The 26,293-nt window shown below is 41.5% G+C and overlaps 1 protein-coding gene across 9 annotated transcripts in view; it reads left to right on the plus strand.

Moving 5' to 3' along the window:
* ano2b (anoctamin 2b) overlaps positions 1 to 26,293 on the plus strand; it is a 213,782-nt gene that overhangs the window by 77,314 nt on the left and 110,175 nt on the right. For 6 of the 9 annotated variants that reach the window (XM_036132396.1, XM_036132395.1, XM_036132388.1 and 3 more), the window contains 11 exons: positions 3,110 to 3,164; positions 3,252 to 3,303; positions 3,742 to 3,807; positions 14,354 to 14,409; positions 16,913 to 16,960; positions 19,545 to 19,609; positions 20,913 to 21,047; positions 21,559 to 21,719; positions 22,661 to 22,743; positions 23,045 to 23,128; positions 24,782 to 24,865. In XM_036132396.1, the coding sequence (XP_035988289.1) occupies positions 3,110 to 3,164; positions 3,252 to 3,303; positions 3,742 to 3,807; positions 14,354 to 14,409; positions 16,913 to 16,960; positions 19,545 to 19,609; positions 20,913 to 21,047; positions 21,559 to 21,719; positions 22,661 to 22,743; positions 23,045 to 23,128; positions 24,782 to 24,865 (889 nt within the window). The remainder of the gene's footprint in view (positions 1 to 3,109; positions 3,165 to 3,251; positions 3,304 to 3,741; positions 3,808 to 14,353; positions 14,410 to 16,912; positions 16,961 to 19,544; positions 19,610 to 20,912; positions 21,048 to 21,558; positions 21,720 to 22,660; positions 22,744 to 23,044; positions 23,129 to 24,781; positions 24,866 to 26,293) is intronic. The other 3 variants (XM_036132390.1, XM_036132392.1, XM_036132391.1) reach the window with 2 other exon arrangements.

Consider the following 26,293-nt stretch of genomic DNA (forward strand, 5'->3'; position numbering starts at 1 on the left):
CGAGGGCGGGGAGAGGGAGCTGAGCGGCAGAAGGCGGAGATCAACCCGGGTGGCTAGTTCCTCTAGCTGCTTAAGAGACTTAGGGTACTCCCGGGTGGCCAGCTCATCCTTGATCCGATCATTCAAACCGTGAATAAACACGTCCATGAGTGCATACTCATTCCACATACTTTCAGCTGATAATAGATGGAAATCTATAATGTATTCTGATACAGACTTCTCCCCCTGTCTCAGGGATAAGAGCCCTCTAGAGGATTCTCTGCAGGGCAGCACTGGGCTGAAAACTCTGGTTAGCTCCTTGGAGAATTCATAGTACGAGTGGCAAATGCCAGTGTTGTTTTGCCACTCGGAAGCCCCCCAAAGTCTGGCCTTTCCGGCCAATAATGAGATGACATACGCGACCTTAGACCGGTCGGTGGGGAAGGAGGAGGGCTGTAGCTCGAAGTGAATCTCACACTGGGTGAGAAACGCTTGGCAGTTTTCGGGATCACCACTAAAAAGCCCAGGCGGGGTGAGACGTGGTTCGGGCTGACACGACGTCACCGGAAGTGACGCGGAGGCAGAGGGAGGCGATTGCGGAAGTACGGGCGGAGGAGTAGCTTGGCCGCGGAGATGGTTTAAAATCTCAGAGACGCCGGCCTCTAGCTGAGAAATGGATTTCTCTACTCCCTCACGCCACTGACTGTCGGAAGAGGGATCCATGTCTTGGCCAGAACGTGCTGTAATGAACAGGAGTCGGACCCAAAAACTACCCGAAAACAGGTCAGTGGCGTTACGAGGTTTGTTTATTTAAAAGGAGAGGGGAAGTGTGGCTCTCGGGACGCGCTGCTTGCGTCTTACCGGCCGGCAATCTGATGACACAGACACTGGCAGTGCCAGAATCATTACAGAATCGCCCGGTGGACGGGCGAGAAAAATGCGTGACAGCTTCTGCGGTGGCTGGTTGCTAGCATTGCGCGAACCCCCGCGGTGGCCAATAGGCCAGAGCGGCGCATGGCAGCGAGGGCCGACCGACGACGCTTGCGGGTTTAATTACGAGCTTCTAATTGTTTATTTTTGCATGTTTTTTTTTAAATGGTGATTTCAATTACAGCAAGGAATTAAAAAAAATCCAAATTATGTGCATATGTGCAATCTGGTGTTGATTTCTATTGTAGGACAAAAGATCAAAATCCTACACACAACCCCAAACATATACACAGCCTCCCATTGACATTGGCTAAATGTCTCTTAACAATTTGTGGCCCAACCATATGTATTTTATATCTGCCTGGATGTTTAACAATGTTTCTTGACGGAATAAGTGAAGCTCAGTTAATGTCTCTGGTTTCCTGGCATAGACCCAGTTTTATCTGATTGTATGCATATTCCACATCCTCACTGAGGTTGAGGTGAGGGATTTGGGAAAACTGATCTCTGTGCCTTAATGTCAGCCTGCATAATCCATATCCAAAACAAAGTTTCTGTCTTGTTTGGGATTAGTTTTTAACTTTGGAACACCTTGGTGACTTCAGATTTAAAGAATTTGGCCTCAAACTGGGAGAGTTACACCAGGCATCCAGGAACAATCCAGGAATCAAGGCTATTATAAAGAGGCTCACGCTGCAACACCAGTGTCACTGTCCACAATAAATCAACTTTTATATCTTCACTCAAAAAAACTTAGCACCTGCTGTGAATTGATACATTCAAGCTTGAATGGAATTACCATATGCCCATATGGACAATCTGAATGGCCTCTGGAGAAAGGTTTCTATGGTTGGGCAAGACAACAATTTAACTATTTGGTCTCAAAGATCAACAAGAATCTTTGGATAAGTCAGCAAAAAGCTCTCAAATCTGATAAAACTGTGCAAACTGTCCAGCATGGTAGTGCCAGCATCATGCTGTGAGGCTGTTTTACTGCCAGTGTTACTGGTGCCCATATGGGATGTATAGAAATGACTATTTTCAACGTCTAAAACTCAACTCATGTCAGCAGCTAAATAACTGAAATTTAGACATGACTGGATGTTCCAAAAGGACAATGATGACACAGACACATCAAAACTAGTTTTAGAATGGATAAATCAGGCTTATATGAAGCTGTACAACCTCATACATTTTCCACATAATAGACAATAATTTAACTAAATCCCTTCTGCTTTGCACTGCACTTCAAACTTGTCAAGTGTTAGTAATGGTATCCAGTGGATCTGCAGGGTATCCTGTGACTCTGGTTAGCCTGCCTCTCGGTTTTTACTGACTCACTGGGGTTACAGGCAGCAGTAAAGGTACCTCTTCCACCATCTAGGGCCTATTTTAGACATTTTGTTCATCCATCATTATAAAGTCTTTGCCCTCCTAATCGTTGCAGGTTCACATAGGCAGGTGTCCATGTCTAATCAGGATGTAAAGCAGGGTACTCCTTAGACAAGTTACCAATTCTTCACAGGGCAACGTAGATAAACATGACCACAAACCATTCATGCACACATTCACACCCAACAGCAATTTAGGAAGACTGTGATTGTGGGAGAAAGCTGGAGTACCCGGAGAAAACCTGCACAAACCCCATGGAGAAAGGACCCAGGCTGAGATTGGAACCCAGTTCAACAGTTTCTTAGACATTTCTGCTTCTTGCAAATGAAGTTATTCCCATTTGCCTACTTCCAGCACAGTGCTAAAAAGTGCTTAATAAATAAACTTGCCTTGTCAGTCAGCATGGGGACGAAGGTGAACTCATTAACAGATGCTTTTTTGTGCAGATTTTTCTTTTTGTCAGCATTTATTGGCTAATGGAAAAGCATTAAACATATTTACTTGGCTCTAAATTTGCGTATTTATCTTTTTTTCTTGCCTTTCACCCGGATTTAGGCTTGTCAAAATGTGATTGAAAACACACAAAGGACTGCTGTGAATGTTTGAAATAGGCTTTAATCAGGAACTTGAAGAAACAGGGGCATTTGTTTGACAGCCTTTTTTGTGAAATGAAAGTTGTTCCCACCAGATTGCCACAGCACATTCACTCCACCTACATGAACTCACATCACTTGATTCCCATTATTTAAATACAAAGAGACAAACATAAAAATCCAAGGTTTTTATCCACTTTCTATATTTGCTTCAGGTACAACATCACATCTAAGGACACGTTCTTTGACAACGCCACAAGAGGCAGAATAGTAAGTGTCTCTTCATACCCTAATATGTTCATCATGTGTTCCTTTCCCTTACTTTTTTCCAAACTGATAGTCTTGAATCCTTTACAGGTCTACGAGATACTGAGACGGACAGTGTGTGTACGGACTTGTCAAACCATAGGTGAGGAAGCTAGACAGGGTCTACTCAAGATAGTAGATGATGCTATTTACACAAGGCATAATTTTAATTTTGGCAAACTCAAAGAAGGCAAATTTTTCACGTTGATCACCTGCCATTGGTCGCTTCACGTTACTCCTCTCTCTCGCAAACAATTCCTGTTGACAACACAGCAAAATTTCCCCCAGCTTGCTTCCTTGCATCATCATATAGGAGGAGCGTCTATCGTTTGCTGGCTTCTCCTGTCTGTTCAACTCACCGTGGCAGACATGCATTTTACCGAGCAAGTTACGATGCTGTGTGTAATGTGAATACCAAAAAATGGCGCCAGTGACTCTGGGTTCACCAGATTCTCCATAGACGTGCCCAGTTTAGCGAGTTCCACTACCTGGAGCTGAGTCTGCATGACAGCCGCTTCCAGTCATTTTTCCGTTTGTCCAGGACCCAGTATGAGGAGCTGCTGCCCCGCATTGGAGGACGGATCACCCTTCTGGACACGAATTACAGGCATCTTTCATCAGTAAATCCATCATTGCTCAATGGAAGTATAGCCCAATTATACTTTATAAATTTGTAACATATGAAAACAATGTTCACGCTTAAATTAGTGGATGAAGAGGACCCTTAACTCAACGACAATTGACAGAAAAGTTCAGATTGTTGAATTCGAACAAAAATACCTATTGCTTTACTTCAACACTAGCTTTCTGCCACCCTTTTATAAAGTCCGTATTTGGGGGGTGCAAGGATAATAGTTGTTCTGTGTACAGATTCTCCCACCTGAGCTGTGGATTTCTTCAGCTCTTCCGGAGTTACCATGCCTCTTTTTGCCGCTTCTCCGCTTAATGCTTTCTATCTCTGGTCTGTCCTTTTAGGAAGACAGCCATGTGTCGGTAGGGTTGCAGCTGTGCCAAATTCTGTCAGACATCCTATGAATATGTTCCAAGCTTATAAGATATTGTTTTATAACCCTGCTTTAAAGCCCCACATAATGGTCCGCTGGGTGAATTACAAACAACCTCACCGTTCTATTCTATACGCCGTGCGTAATAACTACTACAGTAGCCACGGAGTATCATAAATGTGACAATGTCAACAAACATGTTCTCCCTCTATTTGGGACCAAGTTATTGCTAATAACTAATAGCTACGGTCATTGTGTGAAATGATTTTTGGCACTGCTGCCAAGTCTGCTTATTGTAAACGACCTTGGGGTTGTACCTTTAAAAGGTCGCCTGTAAATTCAATGATTCGGGTGTTGCGGTTTTATGAGCTTGTTCCTGAGTGTGAAGTCACTCATTTGGGCTCTAAAATAAGCAACAACTAAATATTGATTATCCATTTTATACTTTTTAGATTTTTATTTTTATTTTACTTTTCCCTTCCACCCATTGAGCTGTAGTGTCTTCAGGCTGAAAAACAGAATCCCCAGCATGATACTTCCACTACCATTTTTCTGAGGGCAACTTGCTCCTTTGTCCTTATACTTAAGAATTATGCTCTACCTTGTGTTGCTCTATCACCTACAAAAATACCTTACTTTAATTGTAAGATGACAAAATGTGGAAAATGTTAAGTGATCAGATTCCATACGCCCTAACACTTAAACTTACAAAACCTGTGATCAAGAAGCTTGCAAATCAGACGGGACCAAGTGCAGCCAGGCCAAGTGGAGCATGTTGAAATGGGGCCTTTGTGGAAGGTTAGCTTAGCTGTGAATCTTTGTCCAAACTAGGAGTGCAGCCTCTTTTCCTGAATATTTCCAAGGGAATTGTTGCTCGGTACCAACACCTCAGCCCTGTTTGTCTCCAGAAAATCAGCATAGCTGATTTGATGTTCCATCAAGCTGAGATCTCCTTCTATGAGAAATTGTAAGCATACCTCTGCATTAATGCTTGCTGTTGTAAGCAAAGTTGTGGCAAAGCAAAGGAAATGAGTAGCTATGATAGGAAGAAGAGGTCCTGTTTAAGGCACTAGAATCTGCCTTGAGAAATGGTACGTATTAAATGTAGTATTTGGCATTCCCAGACTATTTTTCCTTCATATCATATATTTTCAGAGATATGTAACAGCGGCCTCTGGATTTGTAAAAGCCACGGTACCTGTGTAGAAATCAGCTCACAACCATTATTACATGTCCAGTGGCCACCGTATGTCTGGTTGGCTGGCCCTTCGCAGCAGACGGTCTCAGCCAGCGGGTACTGACAGGGCTGCAGGGAAGGTACGGTGGAGAAAATAGAACTTCATCTCTCTCTAATGTTTCCTTTTTTCTATTCCCTTCCCTCCCAGTGCAGCCTTGCTGTTACACACACACACACACACACACACACACACACACACACACACACTGTTGCTCTGCACCATCTCTTCCACAAGTGGGTCATGCTTCCTAGGTCAGATGGAGATTGAAACAAGGGCCTCTGGGAGCTGTGATTGTTTCTGGCTGGTTGAGTGTGCATTCATGCATTAGGATGGATGTTTCTTGGGTGTGGTGTTCATTAAAGGCACATGTGTTAATTGCTTGGTAACCCAACCAGTTTGATGCACTTACAGTTGTTACAGTGCCTCGCTTAATACTGCTTGAACCCTTTTCACATTTTGTAACCACAAACCACAAACCAGCAACCACAAACCTTAAGATTATTTTTGGGGCTTTTGTGTGGTAGATTTTTTGGCCTACATGGGAAACACTGCCTCATCATGTTTCACACTGTGTCGTGGCGGCAGCATGTTGTTGTCAGGACGCACTTTGTTAGCAGGAACAGGGAAGCTGGCCAGGGTGGATGGCAAGATGGACGGTACTAAGTATAGTGCAATGCCTGTTAGAGGGCAAAGAAGATGTGAGACCAGTTTGGAAGTTCACCTTCCAGCTGGGCCTTGACCATAAGCATACAGCCTGAGCTGTAATAGAATGGTTTAGATCAAGGGGTCTGCAACCTTTACAATCTAAATAGCCATTTTTATCCATAGTCCAGCGAAATAAAACTTGTTCAAAGCCACAAATATTACACAACCTTTTGAAATGTTAGAATTTTTAATAAATATACACCATAGCAAATAATTTTTAGAGAACTACCATTTTATTTCTTTTTTAGGTGAGAAAATGTAGAAAAAGATAAAAACTTTTGCAAAAAGAGGATGAATAGTTTTTCTTCCATTAGATGCTTTTTTGTGTCCTGTCTGGCAATGTGGAATTAAGAATTGTTATCTTAATGCCAAAAAGAGCTCAACTAATTTTTTTATCACAAGCAGAGCCTTACTGCTTTTGCCATAGTGCTCCGCTTGATTTATATATGCAAGCAGCTTTATTATAATTTATGCTGGAACAATTTCATCTTAAATGGACACTGAAGCAGGAAGGTAGAAGAGGAAAAAAGAAGAGAAACAGATGAGACAAAATGCCAAAAGGGAGAAAAGGTGACAGAGAAAGAGGAGAGAAAAGGGAGAGAGCAATAAAACATTCTCTGAGTCTGCTTCTTCACCTGCAAAGAGATATATACAAAGAACAGCAAAACCAGCCGATAAAGTATTACAGGTACAAACAACCAAGGCCTTGATACCATCACTTAAGAATGTTATTTAATATTAAATGTATAAAGTGACAGCTGAAGATAATAATAGGGGTTTTCTGTATAGAAGTTAATTTGTATGTACCTGGATCCAAGCACCTGTAGGTGTTTGTGAGAGTGTGCTTGTCTATGTAATGTTTATCCATGAGAACAATGCTCAATAGTGGTCGTGAGGAGCCAAAGCCTTGCCCCCCAGAGCACCATGGCAGACGCCAGGGAAACCAAAACCCCATATGCCCAAAGAGGCCCCCCTAGCAAAGGTGCCCATGAGGGGCCAACACAGAGAAAGCTGACCTCCCCCTCCTCCCACCTGAGGGAAGAGGAAAGACGGCCCCAGGAAACTCCCAACAGCCACAATGCCGAAGGCCCCGGGAGCCACGGGGACAAGCCCGTGGGCTTTGCTGGCAGCCAGTTACCAGAGCGGATCCAGCCATGAGCCCCAGGGACCCAAGGCCCAGTGGCGCCCTGCCCTCTGATGAGGCCCCTTGACCGAGCAACTGGGAGCCAGGCCCCGCAAAGCAGCCGCCAGCCACGAGCAGGCGCCAGCCCGAGCTCCCCAGCCCCAGACACCGAGTACCACCAGCCCACGAGCGGGCCAAGGCGCTGGCCAGCGGAGAGGAACAGGGCGGTGGTGGGGGGAGGATGGGCTCCACACTTAATGGGGACCTGAGATGTCCCGGGATACAGGGAAGAGGCAGTACAAACCCAACCTGACAAATAGACAAACAAAAACTACGTACACAGTCACATTCACTCGTCACCACCCTAGTGCCCCCACATGTAAACACTCCTACAACGAAAAAAAGAAGAAAACAAAAGGTGGACACAGTACACACACTTGCACTCACCACACACATCCTATATTCCCAGGTCTGGCCCCCCGACCCAGGAGGTGAACCCTAACATCAAGCAGAGCCGTAGTTTAACACACCTCTCTGCAGCTTCTGTACTGTTACCCACCCATTAGCCTATTGAGACAGTGTCTTTCCCACGGCCAAAACCGAATAGATCAAAAACTGATCTAAAAGGAACAAATCATAAAAATATAATAAAAATCAATACGGCTCACCTTGAAACAAAAATAAAACAATTAAATGTGGTCTATTAAATATAAGGTCTCTCCCTCCAAAGACTGTGTTAGTTAATGAATTGATTTCTGATAATCAGATTGATTTATTTTGTCTCACAGAAACCTGGCTACAAGAGGACTACGTTAGTATAAATGAGTCAACTCCTTCCAATTACTCAAATTTCCACATTCTCAGATCTACGGGAAGGGGAGGAGGAGTAGCAACCATGTTTCAGTCTGATTTATTAATTAGTCTCAGGCCAATTAATAACTACAGTTCTTTTAAACATTTAACCCTCAGTTTCCCTCACGCAAATTGCAAAGTAATACAACCTCTTGTTGTTTTGTATTGTCCACCAGGCCCTTACTCTCAGTTTTTGGATCAGTTGTCAGACTTCTTTTCTGATTTGGTGTTAAACACTGACAAGGTTATTATAGTGGGGGATTTTAACATTCATGTTGACAGAGAATGTGATAACCTTAGTGTAGCCTTTAAAAATATCCTAGATTCAATTGGTTTTGCTCAAAATGTGCATAAACCGACGCACTCTTGGCTTCATACTTTAAACCTTGTACTGACATATGGTATTGATTGTGAAGAATTAACAGTATTTCCTCACAACCCTGTCCTATGTGATCATTTTTAATAACATTTGAGTTTAATCTAACTGAATTCTCCACCCACAAAAGAGGATTCCATTATAGTAGATCTTTATCGGATAATGCTGTATCAAACTTTAAAGAGTCTGTCCTCCTTTTAATATCTTCAGTATTGCAGAAATGCCCTGCAAATAGCAGCAATGTTGTTTCTTCCCATTCACAAATACAGTAGATGTCTTTGTTAACGGTGTGACTTCGTCATTGCGTTCTGCATTAGACAATATAGCTCCCTTGAAAAAGAAGGTGATTATTCACAGGAAGCTTTACCTGACTCCGCCAGATAGATTTGCTCCGCATATCCATCTGGAAACCTTCCGTTGAAGTAACTTTGGGAAGGGGCGAAAATACTGGTTAGCTGATTGGCCTATGTTGGTGATAGATGGGCCAAATGAACCAATCAGATTCGTCGTCGCTCTGTTACGCGCGACGACGAAAACACAACCACAAGCAAAGCTACTCTTGCTGCTGCAGGTAAAGGCTCGTTAGCTCAGCAAATAAATACTCTGTAATTCCGATAAAACTTGCTCTATAGCCACGCTAACGCTAGTTTCATCGGCTGAAACCGCCATGTTGTTTAGACTGAACTGACGCGCTTCCCGTTGCGTCACACCTCAACCCGCCTCAAAGCCAACGCTGATTGGACGTTCGTTTGGTGAACGGCTCCAAATTTTCTTTAACGGAGAGTAGCCAGACTGATCTGCGAGTGAAACCTTGAAAGCTCGCGAGATCAGGATGGTCTCACGAGGCTACAGGAAGCTGGCTCCCTGGTTTAATTCAGAGCTGCGTTCCTTGAAGCACAATGTTGGGAAATTGGAGAGAAAATGACGCTCTACACACCAAGAGGAATCCTACCTAATCTGGAAAGACAGTCTATTGTTGTATAAAAAGACCCTTTGCAGAGTTAGAGCAGCATATTTTTCATCATTAATTGAGGAGAATAAAAATAATCCTAGATTTCTCTTCAGTACAGTTGCCAAACTTACTCAGAGTCACAGCTCCGTTGATCCATCCATTCCATTAGCTCTTAGCAGTAATGACTTTATGGGATTCTTCATAAATAAAAATTGATTCCATTAAATAATATAATAATTGGCATCCTCCCAAACATGATTACCTCGTCCTCAGCAAGTGAGGCAGCACTGAAGGAATCTTTAGAACCTGTGCGGTGTTTGAACTGTTAGAAGCAGTAGAGCTTTCTGAGCTATCTAAAATTTTAGCTTCATCTAAACCTTCTACCTGTATGTTAGACCCAATCTCAATCAAGTTGTTTAAGGAGGTATTCCCTTTGATCACTGGCCCTAGTTTAGACATGCTTAATCTATCCTTAGTAAATGGATATGTACCACAGGCTTTTAAAGTAGCTGTTATTAAACCTTTACTTAAGAAACCATCTCTTGATCAAGATGAGTTGGTAAATTACAGACCTATATCTAATCTGCTTTTCTTATCTAAAATTCTTGAGAAAGTAGTTGCTAATCAACTTTGTGAACATTTCTAAAGTAATGACCTACTTAAGTAGTTTCAGTCAGGCTTCAGAGCTCATCATAGCACTGAAACAGCTCTGGTGACAGTCACTAATGCTATTCTCATGGTCTCAGATACTGGACTTGTCTATACCTGTCCTGTTAGATCTCAGTGCTGCATTTGATACAGTTGATCACAATATTCTCCTACAAAGACTTGAGCATATTGTAGGGATTAAGGGGAAAGCATTAGGCTGGTTTAAATCTTATTTATCGGGGGCGCGCATGTGGCGCAGCGTGACCCATATACAGAGGCCTTGGTCCTCGACATGGTCGACCCGGGTTCAAATCCGACCCGCGGTCCTTTGCCGAATGTCTCTCCCCCTCTTCTACCCCCTTCCTGTCAGCCTACTTTCAGAAAAAGCGAGCCACTAGAGCCGCAAAAAAAAAAAAATCTTATCTATCGGACAGATTCCAGTTTGTTCATATTAGTAATAAATCTTCTTCAAACACTAGGGTCACTTGTGGAGTACCACAGGGTTCAGTCCTTGGACCAATTCTCTTTACTGTATATATGCTTCCGATTGGCAAAATTATCAGACAGCATGGAATTAATTTCCACTGTTATGCTGATGACACTCAGCTATATTTATCCATAAATCCTGATGAATCCAATCAATTGCTTCGACTGCAGTAATGTCTTGATGACATTAAAAGCTGGATGACTTTAAATTTCCTGCATTTAAATTTTGATAAGACAGAAGTTGTAGTATTTGTACCAGAGTCCTCAAAAAATAAACTTCTTAATCTATCACTTAATCTGGATGGCATTATCTTGGCCTCTGGTAATAAAGTAAAAAAATCTTGGTGTTATTTTTGAACAAGACATGTCATTTAAATTTCAAAATTAAACAGGTTTCCACAGTTTCCTTTTTCCACCTCCGGAATATGGGCAAAATTAGAAATATTCTGTCCAGGGGTGATGCTGAAAAACTAATCAATGCATTTGTTACTTCAAGGCTGGACTGTTGTAATTCTTTACTATCAGGAAGTCCACAAAATGCAGTTCAAAGTCTTCAGCTGATCCAAAATGCTGCAGCAAGAGCTCTGATGAAAATCAACAAGAGGGATCTTATTTCTCCAATTTTAGCTTCCCTTCATTGGCTTCCTGTTAAATCAAGAATAGAATTTAAAATTATTTTTCTAACATATAAAGCCCTTAATATTCAAGCTCCATCATATATCAGAGCTCTGATTACCCCGTATGTTCCTAAAAACAAGCAGGTCTAGGAACCACCAGCAGGACTGCTGGTGGTTCCTAGAGTAGAATGGGAGGCAGATCCTTTAGTTATCAGGCTCCTCTCCTGTGGAATCAACTCCCAGTTTTGGTCCGTGAGGCAGACACACTGTCTACTTTTAAGACGAGCCTCAAAACTTTCCTTTTTGACAAAGATTATAGTTAGAATGGCTTATGTTACCCTGAGCTACCTCTATAGTTATGGTGCTGTAGGCTTAGGCTACTGCAGGACATCAAGGCCTATTTTTCTCACTATACTGAGTTCTCCAGTTCTCCAGTTTTGCATTGCTTGTCATCATTTCAGCTTTTAACTTTTTGTTCGCTCTCTTTTCTTTTTCTTTCTTCATAGTAGGTACACCTGGTCTGGCGTTCTGTTAACTGTGACATCATCCAGTGAAGACAGATCACCCGCTATTACCATCTAATGTAGAACAGATTCCTGGATCAATGTGTGCTTCTGTGCTTGTTTGTCTCTTCTGTTGTGTCTCTGCTCTGTCTTCTCTAACCCCCAGTCGGTCGAGGCAGATGACCGTTCATACTGAGCCTGGTTCTGGTTCTGCTGGAGGTTTTCCTTCCCGTTAATGGGGAATTTTTCTTTCCGCTGCCGCTTCATGCTTGCTCAGAATGAGGGATTGCTGCAAAGCCATGGACAATGTAGACAACTCTCCCTGTGGCTCTATGCTTCTACAGGAGTGAATGCTACTTGTTGGGACTTTGATGCAATTAACTGGGTTCCCTTATATAGGAATTTTTGACCAATCTGTATAATCTCACCCAATCTGTATAATCTGATTGAATTTGACTATGTAAAGTGCCTTGAGACGACATGCTTCATGAATTGGCGCTACATAAATAAAATTGAATTGAAGATGGGGGGAGGTGGGACCACCACAAACCCGACCTACCCGGTCCATGCTCCGGTCCCAGACCAGACGACCCATGGGGCCAACATGAACCAAACAGACTAACCAACGAGAGCCCCCTCCCCCCACAAACCCAGAGGTGCTACCTCCCCCACACCCTGCCCTCCATACCTTAACTCCCTCCCACGCACCCTATCCAGAACCTAAATGTCTAAATGCGAGTGGGGGCAGAGGAAGCCACCGGGGATGAGGCCTACACAATAAGCCCCCCCCCCCCCCCTCACCCGATGTCTTAACCCCACCCCCCCAATTACTGGCCTCTATATATGTGTGTTGTGCAAATTTTATTAAATAATGTTGGATGTTGATGTTTGTGGGAAATTATGTAGAAAAGCACAGTTTCCAACCTAATGACTAATATAACGTACTTTTAATGTCATTCTTTAATGCAAATCCAACACAGTTATTCAGAACACTGAAGCTGCTAAAACCTGCATTAGTTCTTATGTCTATATTTAAAAGCATTGGTTAGTTCTTTATCATGTTTTAGCCAAAGTTAATAAGAGCTGGGGGAAGATTCCAAAGACCCACTTGTGGCCCTGGAGCTGCAGGTGTTATGTAGTTGTGAATTGGAGATGAAGTGCAGACAAGAGCTCAGAAGCAGCATCATGAAGTAGATGATAGCTTTAATAAAGCAAAAGGCAAACTTACAGACTAGGCAGGTGAACACAAGAATGAACACAACGTGCAGTGTTGTACTTCCTCTGTTATTAAAAATAAACACGTAAGGCTTTATTTACTAACAAATTGATCAAAAACGAAGCGTAAAAAACACCAAAATAATATAAATTTAAAAAAGTCAAATAACATGGCTATGCACCTTTAAGGGTGTCAGAATAAACAAGGTTGATAATATATATACATACCATGCATTTCAGATTTTTGTGTGCGAAACATGTTAATTCCCAATTTTATGCTACTATGTGTGTGTGTATCACTTAAAATGACAATAAAATTTGTTGAAGTGTGCGTGTCCAAAACGTAAACATGTCCGAGCTGTATTATAAGCTCTTTTGGAAGGCTCTCTAGATCAAGCGCTGTGTGCAGATTGTACAATTTGTTATGAGTGTGCTGTAATGAGGTTGGCCAGCCATCAATCTACACAGGAAATCTCCCAAAGATGAAACAGGCAGACAGCTTTTCATTATGTCCCAGATGTTCTGAATCTGGAAGACTCAGTTAACAGAACTGCTTTGTTTCAGTCATAAAGTGAAAGCCCTATTAACAGTCAGAATTTCTGAAAAAAAACTCTGTCTGTTTAAAATAAAACCTTTATGAATAATTCTGAAAATACCTCACTCATTTTTCTTTGGGTCCCTGCTCTCTAGGCCCGTTTACACTACACTTTTTTAACCGAGCCGAGACCAGTCTGAGCTCGGTAACCGAGATAACTCGTGTAAATGGTCAGCAGACTGAACCGGATCGCGCTAAACATAACCGGACCGCGCTAACTGCAGACCGGTTGCTGAGCAGGTCTCGGACTGTTTTTATTTTTCGGCCCGGTTTTCTGATAAAGAGCGCATGAGCAGACCACGTCATCCCCTTACAGTCAGCTGACTGTCCGCGGTTTTTCCGGCAGTCTGGCTGCACGTCCCGATTCACACTCCATTCAGACAAATTTCAGAAATTCATAATAATACTAGCTTCCTTACCGTGCCACACGATTTCCAGTGATGATTCTGCTTAGCAGCACAATGAACCTCAGCGTCTGTCGTTGTTTCCTGCGTCTGTAAATCCTTATTAGACGTTCGTTTGTCTCATCCACTTCCCAAAAAAGCCAACTTTCTCAAGTAAATTCACCAATGGTTGCCTTCTTCCCCTGACTCTCCGCAAAAAACGAAATATCACAATATCAAGCATAACTTCCTGAATGTTACTTCAATCCCAGAGAGCGGTAGTACCGCATATCGCCACTAGGGGGCGAGGAGCATCCAAGGAACCGAGATAAGCTTTGTGTGTAAACGGGTCGGCTTGTCTTGGATAACTGATCCAAGCTCGGACTGGTCTCGGCATGGCTCGGTTTTTAGGTGTAGTGTAAACGGGCCTTCTCTCTCTCTCTGTCTCTTTTCCAGGCATCAGCACTTTGATAGCCAAAGGCGCATACGACTCCGCCTTCCCTCTTCATGATGTAAGTGTTAGCCGTGAAAGCCCCATGATGCAACAGTTTGTTGGAACGGATTTCCCTTTAATTTTGCGGTCATAGAATGAAAGGTTGCTTGACAGAACATATAGGTGTTTGGTTGTGGCTTTGTTTCACCATTTTGTTGGAAACATTATCTTCAAGACAATTTGGGACGACTAAAAATCCAAAGTTTTATGTTTGTTGACCAAGAGATTTATTACATTAGTTGATTAAATTAGTAAATTAATGGCTTTCATCAATGATGAACTGATTATATTTAGAACATTTGAACAAATCTGAAATGATGCCAGCATGAACTTCTGATCCTGAAACTACAAGAAAAGACAGACAGCTCTGCTTCTACAGTAAGTCACTGTGTCTGATGCAGTTTGCCATGTTTTGTGCATACATTGAGGGGAAAACCTGCCTGTGATTACAGTTCGGACCAAAAGAATTAATTCTTCTGGCTTATTTGGATTTCAAGCTATTTTAATTTAAACAAGAAGAACGCTTGTATGATGTCAAAGGAGTATACACCTAATAAGAAATAATACAACAACTCTTATTTACATTGTTTGGAAAAACATTATTCTGGAAATTGTTTATACCTTTGTCCATAAAAGCAATGCTAAAGCAGCAATCCAGCTCTCCTTGTAATTGCTGAGCAGCTTTTTGTCATCTTTCTATTTATCTTCGGCAATAAGCTGCAAGTCTTTTTTTGGACGGAAGGCCTCCTTGCCGTCACCCTGACCTTTGGCTCACTCTATTGATTCTCTATCAGATTCGACTCAAATCTTTGCCTTAATTGCTCGGAAACATTACCGTTAGTTTCAGTTGGAAGAAACATGTTGGTAAAATTAGTTTGGGCTTAACTGAATGTATATTTATGGAAATTCCGGCCAGATCAAAATAATCCCTCATGCTACAAAACCAAACCTGTTGTTTGAGAAAAGTAGGGTCAGCTTAAAGCTAGTTGTAACTTTGGCACAAGAGAAGAAAACAGAAGACAAAAGCTCTCTGTGAAAATGGGTCTCGGAAGCCAAGGAGGGCAAACTGAACTGTTCATCCAGTGAGGTCTGCTTGATTTTCTTAGAAATAAGTTATATAACTTCTGTTTTAAATGGAATCGTGGAACATTCCAAGAGATGCCTTTTTCACTGAGGTTAATGCAAATAAATCAGCTTTGTAGAGAACATCCATGTGTATGTGTCGCAGCTTATCTTATACTTGATGTCTGGACACTGTGAGCGCTTGAAACCGGACTCAAACTTCTTGTTTGTGCACATCGTCGTAGATCATGAAGCTAATTCTGAATCTTCTGTTATACTGACCCTTAGCAAAAAGTAGTATACCTACATTTTGCTAAGGGGAAGATGACACAAAGGGGTAGATGTTGGGAGCTGAGATTAGAGGGGGTTGGTAGCAGGAGGAAGCAAGCAAGTGCACCATCAGCTCAGTGGAAGTCAAAGGCCCCTTTTGTATTTGTCAAATGGAAATTAACATAATGCGATCATGCAAAACATTTAATTCATAAAATCTGTAAATTTCATTTGCGGTATATTAGCATAGTCTACGTTTAGCATATTTACAATCTGATAATTTTTTAATTTTAATCAGTGCTTTTTTTATCTTTGAATGAGTCAGTCAAAGGAATCCATTATTACACTGCCAACAAACTGCAAATTTGGAAACACTGAAACACAGCTGCAAAATGTTTTCTCCAGTAAGAATTTTTTTTAGGGATTTTTCACCGCTATAGTGGCTTGCCTTTTAGGCTGACAGAAAGGGGGTGGAAGAGGGGGAGAGACATGTGGCAGAGGATTGCAGGTCGCACTCGAACCCAGGTCAACCGCTTTGAGTACTAAAGGCCTCTTTATATGGGTTGCGCTACCCGCTGCGCCACGAGCACGCCCCAATGATTTTTAATGTTTTTAAGAAACACCTCACCTAGGTTCAGACCTTGAGTTCTCTGGTGGCTCTTAACAGTCCCCTCGGCTTTTGCCCCATCTTTTGTCACTTCAGACCCAAAAATAGCTCTTTCACAGAATGCAACATATTTCCCCCCAATGTTTTATGAAGGTAATTATTTACTTCAGCCCTCACCACACATTACAGTTATTCACAAACTCTTATGTTTTTTAACTCTGAAGTGCCAGTTTTTAGAGTTAAAGAAACAGAAAGAGAAGTAGGAGCACAATCCTCTGATTTAAACTGCATCAAATTCATGATGAAGCTGAAAAATAACAGGCTCATTTATTTTCAGATTATCTCCATGATAATTTTCATTTTTAAAGTTTGATTTTAATTTCTGCTGATTGTATTTCTTGTAAAATAAACATTTAAACAATTTTCTGTATATGTATTTGGTAGACTTTCATTATATTGGAGTTATTCATTATTTATGTATTTGACCATATGACTCCTCATTGGTTCTTTTTAAAGTGTTTCTTGTTCGTTTGTTTCTCTACTTTCTGCTCATGTTTGTCCACCCTGTGCTTCTGCTCCATAGGGTGACTTTAAGGTCACTGGACACCTTGAGGAACGGAACGACAGACAGGTGCTCTGACTCCTCTTTTATAGAGCTGCCTTTCATGTGGTTTGGCTTAATCCTCTGTTTTCCTCCACCTTTTCATCTGTTGGTCATGTAAAAGAAACGTTAAACTTCCCTAGCACAGCTAATTACTTGTGCTCCGAAAGCGTTTCCTCTCAGCTTGAAACCTACAGATCGAGAAATTTCAGCCTTGAACGACTGAAACGCCAGGTCTCATCCAGTTTTCTGATCACATTTATACGTCTCCCCATCTGCCTAACACTGCCGCAGATTGAGTTTAAATTCACTAAACATTCTTTGAGGCAAAGCTGCTCTGAAGGCAGAGAGAAAGGAATCTATTGACAGAAACACCAGACTGGAAATAAGCCCTGATAAGTAAATCTGTCTAAAGTATACAACAAAGTAGAACAAGGAAGGATGAAGATGCAAAATAGGATAAGAAAATAAAACACCATATTTTTGGTATGTATATGTATGCTGCCCTGCATTTCATTTCAGGCAGCATACATATTAGATATGTGTTTTCTGACATCTCAGTTTTGTAATTTAACATTCAATATTGCATTTAATGCATGGAACAGATTCAAAAGCCTATTTCAACAGAACCAGCATATTTTCAAAGGATCTTAATATAAACCATGCAAATCCTTGTGCTGTAAAACTGGTTTTATGGGAAAAGTAAAGGCTGCCTATTTTGAGTTTTTACATTCAGTGTATATAGAAAAACGTGCAATGTCACATTTACAAGATCCATCCATCCATCCATTTTCCAACCCGCTTAATCCCTCATGGGGTCGCGGGGGTTGCTGGTGCCTATCTCCACTGTTCACTGGGTGAGAGGCGGGGTACACCCTGGACAGGTCACCAGTCTGTTGCAGGGCAACAACATTTACAAGATGTACAAGAAAAATGGTCATCATGATGTGGGGATCACTGAAGTGTTTGGCCCACGTGAAAAAGTCTTTCTGTAGAGGAAAACTGATGCTGGGCATTACCCTGAAAACAGCATTCCGACAGGAAAATGGGAATGGTGGTGGCAGAATTATGCTGTGGGGATGCTATGTTTCAGTACATACAGAGTGGATGGATGGATGGAAGCTAAGGGCATTCCTCTGAATTCAAGTCATTTGAAAAAGTTTCAGCAAGATTGTTGAAAGAAAACAATAAGAAGTCCTGATTAAGACTAAATGAAGAAGACACAGCAAAGATGTGGAAATTGGTGCTCCCTTAAGACCTGAACCTAAACTTTTGGCCTACATTCCACTAGTGGCGTAAAATTAACAGTACCCATGATGAAACAGGCTGGAGGCAATATCAAACTGTTGGGAGGTTTTTATTCAGCTGGAAATTGATAGGAAGAGAGACAGAGTTAAATACAGGGCAGTTCTGGAAGAGAACGACTTGCAGGCTACAGAAGACTTGAGACTGGGTTGAAAGGTTAACCTTCCAGCTGAACCGCAACCCTGAAACTCCAGCAAGAGCTCCCAAGAAATGGTTCAGACCAAAGGATATTCATGTGTTGGAATGGAGCTTAAGCAAAAATTCAGACTGAAGAAACTCTATTGCCTACCTCCATCAATCAGAGACTCATTCGCCTCCGACGCAAGCCAATCAGCTTTGAACTGCTCCTTCTCGAAGCCAATCAGCATCCTGGGTTCATCTTAAAAGAACTCCACATCCTCGTCTCAGCCTTCTCCTCAGCAAGCAAGCGGTGGCTGCGCGTGTCTGGTTTGGACTCTGATGACCGGATTCAACTTCGTCCCTATCAGAATGTAATTCCTCCTGGACTCTTATGGAATTCCCAGTCACTCCTTAAAACGGTCCGGCAGAAGACTGCCATGTTGAGCCTGGTTATGCCAGAGGTTTCTTCCCAAAGGGGAGTTTTTCCTTTCCACAGTCGCTTCATGCTTGCTCATCATGGACAGTTCATGCAAACCTGTGTTTATCCAAGTTGGACATCTAGCTCAAACAGATCATCATATGGACTGAACATACTTTATTTATCTCCACTCCACCACCAGTTTTAGGCCCGGGGGGAAATATCCCTATTCTCATACGCCTGCTTATGCATATTGAAGTATAATTCAGCGTGAATTTTTGGAATGGTTGTATATCTGATTTTTGGATAGATAATCACAGATAAAACGTCTCAGGTTCTTACTGTCTGCAATGAAATAAAAGCCAAAGAAATAGAAATTTCCTTTCTTCATCCGATTTTTCGGTTGCAAAGAAGAAATATTTCTCCAAAGCTTTTCATCTGTCCACCTCTGATCGATCCAGTTTTACCTGGCACCTTGTTTCTATCAGGCTTTATAATACAGTCTTCCTCCTACCTTACTGGGTTTCACTTGTCTTCAGGATAGAGTTACTTACACTGCAGCTCTATGGCTCTCTCCTCTGAGGTTTATTTGGACCAATCACAAGGTGCCTGCCTCCAGATCAGCTGTGCCTCCGAAAAAGCATTTTTCAACTTTCAGCATGACAACACACACCCACATCGACTTGACTCTGAATGTTTTTTTTTCTATGTTTGTGTGTGTGTGTGTGTGTGTGTGTGTGTGTGTGTGTGTATGTTTGTGCGTCCTGCCAGGTTCTTTTTGAAGAGTGGGCAAGATACTCAGCCTTCTACAAGTACCAGCCTATTGATCTGGTCAGGTAATGTTACCATGCAGAACAACAAGCTGCACCAATAGATGTTCCTACTTATTTCTTCAAAAATATTGTGAAATCATATTCAATTTGTATTTAAATTCACTCAGAAATGCACAGTTATATTGTTTTCTCACCAGCTAGTTAGGTGGACATTGATCATAAGGTTTTAACAGTTACCTTTCACCTTTATTCTGTTTTGTAGCTCAAGGTATTTATAGTTATTTCTAGAGCTCCAGTATAGAGGTAAGTGAAAAGTTGGAGAAGGAGAAGAAGGCAAGCAAAAGGGAGTGATAAAGTAGTGTAGGGAACACTCAGGTATTACTGCAAAACACGATGGCCACCCAATAGTAAGTAGCAATAACAAATGTCTCCAGCTCGAATGTAAGTTCAAAAGGTAAATATTTTGATAGTGGTTTATTTAGTGAGTAAAACAAGAGGAATAAAGGAGAAATAATTTCCAAGAGCAGTAGCTTGGAGACCCAACAAACTGACACCCCACCCAAGAATTTAAAAGCGCTTGCAAATCCAGCCTGCCTATACGATATATTTTTGAAAGTTCTAATACAAAAAAACTTACATTAAAGTAGACCCAATTTCTGCTCTTCCCGATCAATGCTGTTGCTTTCACACTTTTCAACTTCACAGTTATTTAGCCAGTAACCCATATTTCATGCATGCTGTCTCATAGACACTGAGAAATAAAAGAGTAACTGATGCAGTGAATTATTGATGGAAAGCATGCAAGAGAAATGTCACATTATACAACCTGAACATTAAAGATTTGGTTTAATGTCCAGGTTGTCACTCGAGAAAACATTTTCACCTAACAATGCCAGTATGGAAGGTGTGTAAAAGGCTGTAAACTGCCTGGGGAGACGAGTTAAGGCAAGGTTGCACTGTAGATGTTACAAAGTTGAAACCTTAGGCCAACTCCTTTGTTTAGTCTTAGCTTTTTATGCTTGTAGATGACTCTTTCACTCCTCTTACAACACCCTTCTTCTCTGTCCAAAATGTGCACATTGCTCTCTTTAGAAGAACGTTCCCTATCCGTGGTATATAGGTAAACCAATGAACCTTGGCTCAATGAGCTGGGTGTTTGGGTCATGACTCAATAAGCAGTCCTAACCCGAAAACACATAACACTCAGGTACTGGGATTGTTAGGTGACTTGACGAGTCAAGTGAGAATGACACAAACATTAAACCGAATGGAGGCCCAGGAGACAGACCTTAATGGACCTATTTATGTGAATGTTTCGGAATACATCTCATAAGCCTGTCATGACCATGATTTCTTGTTTTCACAGGAAGTACTTTGGGGAGAAGATCGGCCTGTATTTTGCATGGCTTGGTGTTTATACTCAACTGCTCATACCTGCCTCCATAGTGGGAATTATAGTGTTTGGATATGGGGTGGCGACGGTGGATACCAATATACCCAGGTACCCGCTGCGGATAAGCAGTAGAAGAAATCTCAAGTCATGCTCTTGCAGGTTTTGTAAAATATTGAAAGGAAATGGACAGAGGCTCACTATAAAAGGCTGAAAGCTGAACACAAGGATTTCTTTCCTACCCTATTTTAGTGTGTTCGTATTCATAATCCATACTCACACATCCACTAGACAGGGATTGCCCAGATACTTGCTGTATCTGGCTTTAGTCACGGCTGTGTGGGAGGTACACAGAAGGTACGACTGGCTGTGTGTGCGTGAGTGTCATGGATTCAGCCCACACTGACTATGAATAGGGTCAAAGTACAAAAGCTTGTGTGGTTGTCAGGAGTTAAAAGGTCCATTCATTTCTTGTATGCACATGTAACCGACACGAGCATCTCTGAGTCTTTTTGCAGGGATTGGAATCACAGTTTTACTTTCATGCCATGCACAATTAAAGTTGGTATATCTAGCAGCCGGAGCTTCCCTAAACTGAAGTCTACGCCCCTCCCTCCCCCAGTTTGGAGATGTGCGATGAGCGCCTCAATTTCACCATGTGTCCTCTGTGTGACGGCGCCTGCGACTACTGGCACCTCAGCACCGCTTGTGGCACGGCCAGGGCTTCGCACCTCTTTGATAACCCCGCCACCGTCTTCTTTGCCATCTTCATGTCTCTGTGGGGTGAGGTTTCGGGTTTGCCTGAGTGTGTATGTGTTTGAGTGAGTGAGTAAGAGAGACAAAAGAGGACAGGTGGGGTGAACGTGAAGGTGCTCATTAATATCCTATAGGCTGTCTCGCCTCAAGTGGGCAGACGCTTAGGGTAGCAAGCTAAATCCGCACAGGAAAAAAGGTTTATGTGAGTCTATTCGGGTGCTCCCTTATTCAGGGATTTCCATGGTTGACTAAGTCAGACAGTGAGGGGAAAAATGATTATATCTTTTCATACAGTGTATAAAAAATTCTTGTTTCCACTGTACAACCAAAACAGAAATATGTGGTTTAAATTCTTTTTTGAGTATGTTTAACAACTTTTTGGTTTCATACTGTATTGATTTTTTTTTCTCTCCAAATCCACCTTCCTGAGATGCTTGTGAAACTAGCTGGGTACAAGGGGGTGAAAATGGTTGTAAGTTGTATTCTTTCAGTTTAGTAAACCATTTGCACAGATTTCTAATGTATTTCCTCAGTTCAAGGTGTCCCACAAATTTATTACCAGACATCAGTTTGAGAGCAACTGTAATTCGTTTGTTTGGGTTGAATGAACGTAAAAGGTTGGGCATAGTTTTACTAAAGCGTCAGACTACAGGCTTAGTAACTGTAAAACAAGCAGATATAGCCACTTTAGATAAATAATCTCCTTTCTATTCAACAGTGTTGGAAAAACTGTAGGTTAAATAGAAAATACACTAAAATAAAACACAAACTCTCAAATCTCACGGTTAGAGAGCCAGGGATATGAATCATTTTGGGCATAACTGTATGCAATCATACAGCTTTGAGTTTTTAAGTGACAAATGACCTTTCCTTTTCTCTTTCCGTTTGGATCAGTAAATTCAGTTTTAACTTTTAAATGCATGGATATGACAGTGGTTCCATTTCTCTGTGTTTGTGGGACTGTGTAGCCGTGTTATTCTTGGAGCACTGGAAGCGTCGGCAGATCAGCCTGAGTTTTAGCTGGGATCTGACGGGGATCGAGGAAGATGAGGTGAAAACAAGCACAAGTCACTGAAATGGAAATATATATTAATTTACAGATCAGCTGAGCTCTGCTACATCTGTGAAGTAATTGAGATCATTAAGAGGCTTCTGTAGTGTCAGACTGAATTATAATTGCTTTGATCTAATGTAATATGTTTATATGGTAGGTGGTCATGTGTGGATCATTAATAAATGCTATATCCTGTGAATGCTATTCATATCCTGTGAATGTCATTCCATAACACCAATGTACACACACGCAGCAGTTAAAATCCGCGTAGCAACATCAACTCCTCTTTTGACGCCAGGAACACCCCCGGCCAAAGTATGAGACCATCCTCCTGCAGAAACGACAGAGGAAGCAGAAAAAGAAGAAGAAGAAAAAGAATGAGGTGGGGGATTGTCTTTTAGCAATTTATTCAGTGTTTTCTGTTGAAAACGTACTTGGCATAGAAATTGTTTTCTGATAGGAAGTAGCAACTTCCCATCTGAACTATGCTGCCTAGAAAGATTAATTAAAAAACTGAAGTTATGCATTCGGTTGCATTAAAGACCCTTTATTCTGATACCGCCAAATGAAAGTCCAACCAGTTGCTTTCTGAGAAAATGCCGCCGTAGTCATTTACTATGCCGCCTCACACAGTATATTCTGTATGTAATCAACTTTTGCTGCACTTACAAGTTGTCTAGACTTTGATTAGGTCATTTGTCACAGGAGAATAAGGTTTAATTTAAACCAGTCCATTGTAGCTCATGTTTTATGTTGCAGCCCCAAACAGTTGCAGGATTGCCCTGTTCAGCGCCATCTGTCTTTCCTTTAAAACTGATCAGCCTCCCTGTTTCTGCTTTAACACAAGCATCCCCACTGCATGATACTTCCACCTCCTTGGGTCTCCCTGGAGATGATGAGTTTTGAGTGATCACTTCATCTGAGCAGAGCATCTTCTGCCACATGTTAACATGTTTTAGGACCTGAATCGACTGAAATTAAGCAAATTGGTTGGTTAAATGGGTGATTTCTGAAGGCAGATACTTGCAATGGATTTTATTTAAGGGAATCGGAGTAAAAGGGAGTAAATAGTTTGTCCTCCCACATACACACACAAATATACACCATCTTGTCTGTCACAAAAATGGCAATAAAATACATTGAGGTTTGTTTGTAGTTGGAATTTGGTAAAACATGGGAAGGATTAAGAGATGAGAATACTTCTGCAAGGCACTGCAATTATTTAATTTCCACTATGCTCAACATGAGATCAAACATTTGGATCCAGGTTTGCCCTGAACATCCAGATGGCCTCCAGTTTACTTTGCAAATATTAGCATGATAATGCAATGACAGGGATTGCTCTAGAATCACCGTATAAACCAGATCAATTATGCCGGGTCCGCACACACTTGTAGGGTTGACAGATGGTTGCCTGCCACCGTCACTGTGAGACTTGAACAAAAATTTATAATAAAAAACACTGTAGCACAGCCCATAGGTGTCTGACTTAAAAATAATATCTAAAGTTTTGGTGTTATGTTTGATTAAATGTGATGCAGAAACAAAAAATACAAAACATTTATGAAGACTTGTGTCTGACAGGTCTGTGAAATGGACATATTTATTGACTCTCTTGTGCAACAAAGCCTTAAGCTAAATTAAACTTTTACTGTAGTAGCAAAATCTCACACTGCAGCCTTCCCTTTAGTTGCATATACTTGGAGGGGATGGGTGGGATCCAACGGTTTACTCTTAAACTCACTCGTAGCATTTTGGTATCTTTAACAATCACTATTTGAAGAATTTTCACCTTAATACTATGCTTATAGTTGACCAGAATTTCTAGAAACGTTTTAATTTCTTCGTGGTTTTCAGTTTTCTCTGGGTATCAATTTGATGTGACACAGTGGCCCATTTCTTTCAGCTGCTGGCCTCTAGGCTTGACCAGGTGCCATATTTATCTCCCCATCACACACAGCGGCTGGTTGAAAGTGGTGTTGACAGCATGCGTGCATGTTTGTGTTTGTTTGTGACACGTCCCTCTGTCTCATAGCCAGAGAAGCAGAAGGACGGGACAGTGACAGGGAAGGACAGATGGAGACAAAAACTGCTGTCTGCCATGTCTGCAGGAGTACCGGTAACCCTCTCCTCTCCTCAGCATGTCATCCTTCTCTTCCCTCTTTCTCCACTTCTCCTCTTTCTGCTCCCTCTTGCTTTTCATCTTCTGTTTTCCAGCAGGCTTCTGTCTATCTGTTCTTCTCTTCCTGTCCCATCCTCTGGGTGCTGCAGGTTCATCTGCTCAGGTATCTGTTTATTTGTGTCTCCTGTTTTCGGCGCACCCCTTCACGTGATGGTCTTGGGTTCAAAGTCAAGAGTTTAACTCATGTTGAAACCCTCTAAATGAGATTTTCCAAATCTAATTGCCAGTGCATCAACTGTTATGCACAGTGGAAGCTGAGATGATCTGTCATGTGAGAACTTGCTTAAAGCGTTTTTTGGTGTAAGCTACTGATAATGTATGATCTTTGTTTGACAGTGACCGTGTTCTACCTGACAGTCTATGTGGGAAAAATAGCTTCATATCTCTCAGAAATCTGAGAACCATCAAAATACAATTCAATGTGTTTTTAATAGAAATCCATTTATCATAACATAATCTAAGGATATATATACAGTATATAGTTCTAGGGAAGAATCTTAAAAAAGGGAGTCCAAGTCGATCTCTGTCTGAAGTAAGTTGACCGAGGCGGGTTCAGCAGAACGCTTTACAGCGTACCTGCTCTATTTTATTCCTCTGATCATTAAGGTTGTGTTTGTGTCATGGAACGTTCTGGATTGGAATATGTTCCCAGAGTTTGGGAAAACTCCGCTAGAGTAAGGGTGTCTGTTCTTGGGGGGATACACATGGAAAGTAATGTTTAACACTGGCAATACTAACCACACTAATCAAGCTAAATGCTAATTTAAGAAGCTGAAGACAGTTTAATTGTAAACTCCAAACTATTTTGTCTTAATTTTAAATTTGTAAAATGAAATAGTAAACTTAAACAAAGTATAAGATTAGGAAAAGATAAGGAAAACATTCTGTCTGGTGCTAATATAAATAATCACTGAACGCTAATGGCAAAAACACTGAATTATTATTATTTTTTTTAATTCTCTTTATTGTGTTTCAAAGGGTGAAATGGGAATTAATCTTTATGGTAGGTCAGACTTTTTCAAAGAACTCAGCTAAAATACTTCTGATCATTTTATTTAAATTTTAAAGTCAGTTTATGTCAATTTAGTTTTATGTAACCTGTCACTTTGGAAGCAGTATTTCTCCTAATAGCTTTCTGATCAGTGTTCTTCTGTGGATAGCATTTAAAAAGGCAAAACTGTATAAAAAAACAACAAAAAAAAAGAATAAAAAAAACAAGGAGAGATAAAAAAAAACGAAGAGGGACACAAAGCACAAGAAACGGAGAGGCTTGGAGTCGGCAGGTAGGAAGAAAAGCAGAAGGAGAGCGCCTGAGTGGGAGTGATGCATCCTGGGCAGGAGGCCAGGAGTAAGATTAGTGCCTGT

This window comes from Fundulus heteroclitus, unplaced genomic scaffold (genome assembly GCF_011125445.2).
Source record: "Fundulus heteroclitus isolate FHET01 unplaced genomic scaffold, MU-UCD_Fhet_4.1 scaffold_50, whole genome shotgun sequence".
In the NCBI taxonomy this organism is placed as follows: domain Eukaryota; kingdom Metazoa; phylum Chordata; class Actinopteri; order Cyprinodontiformes; family Fundulidae; genus Fundulus; species Fundulus heteroclitus.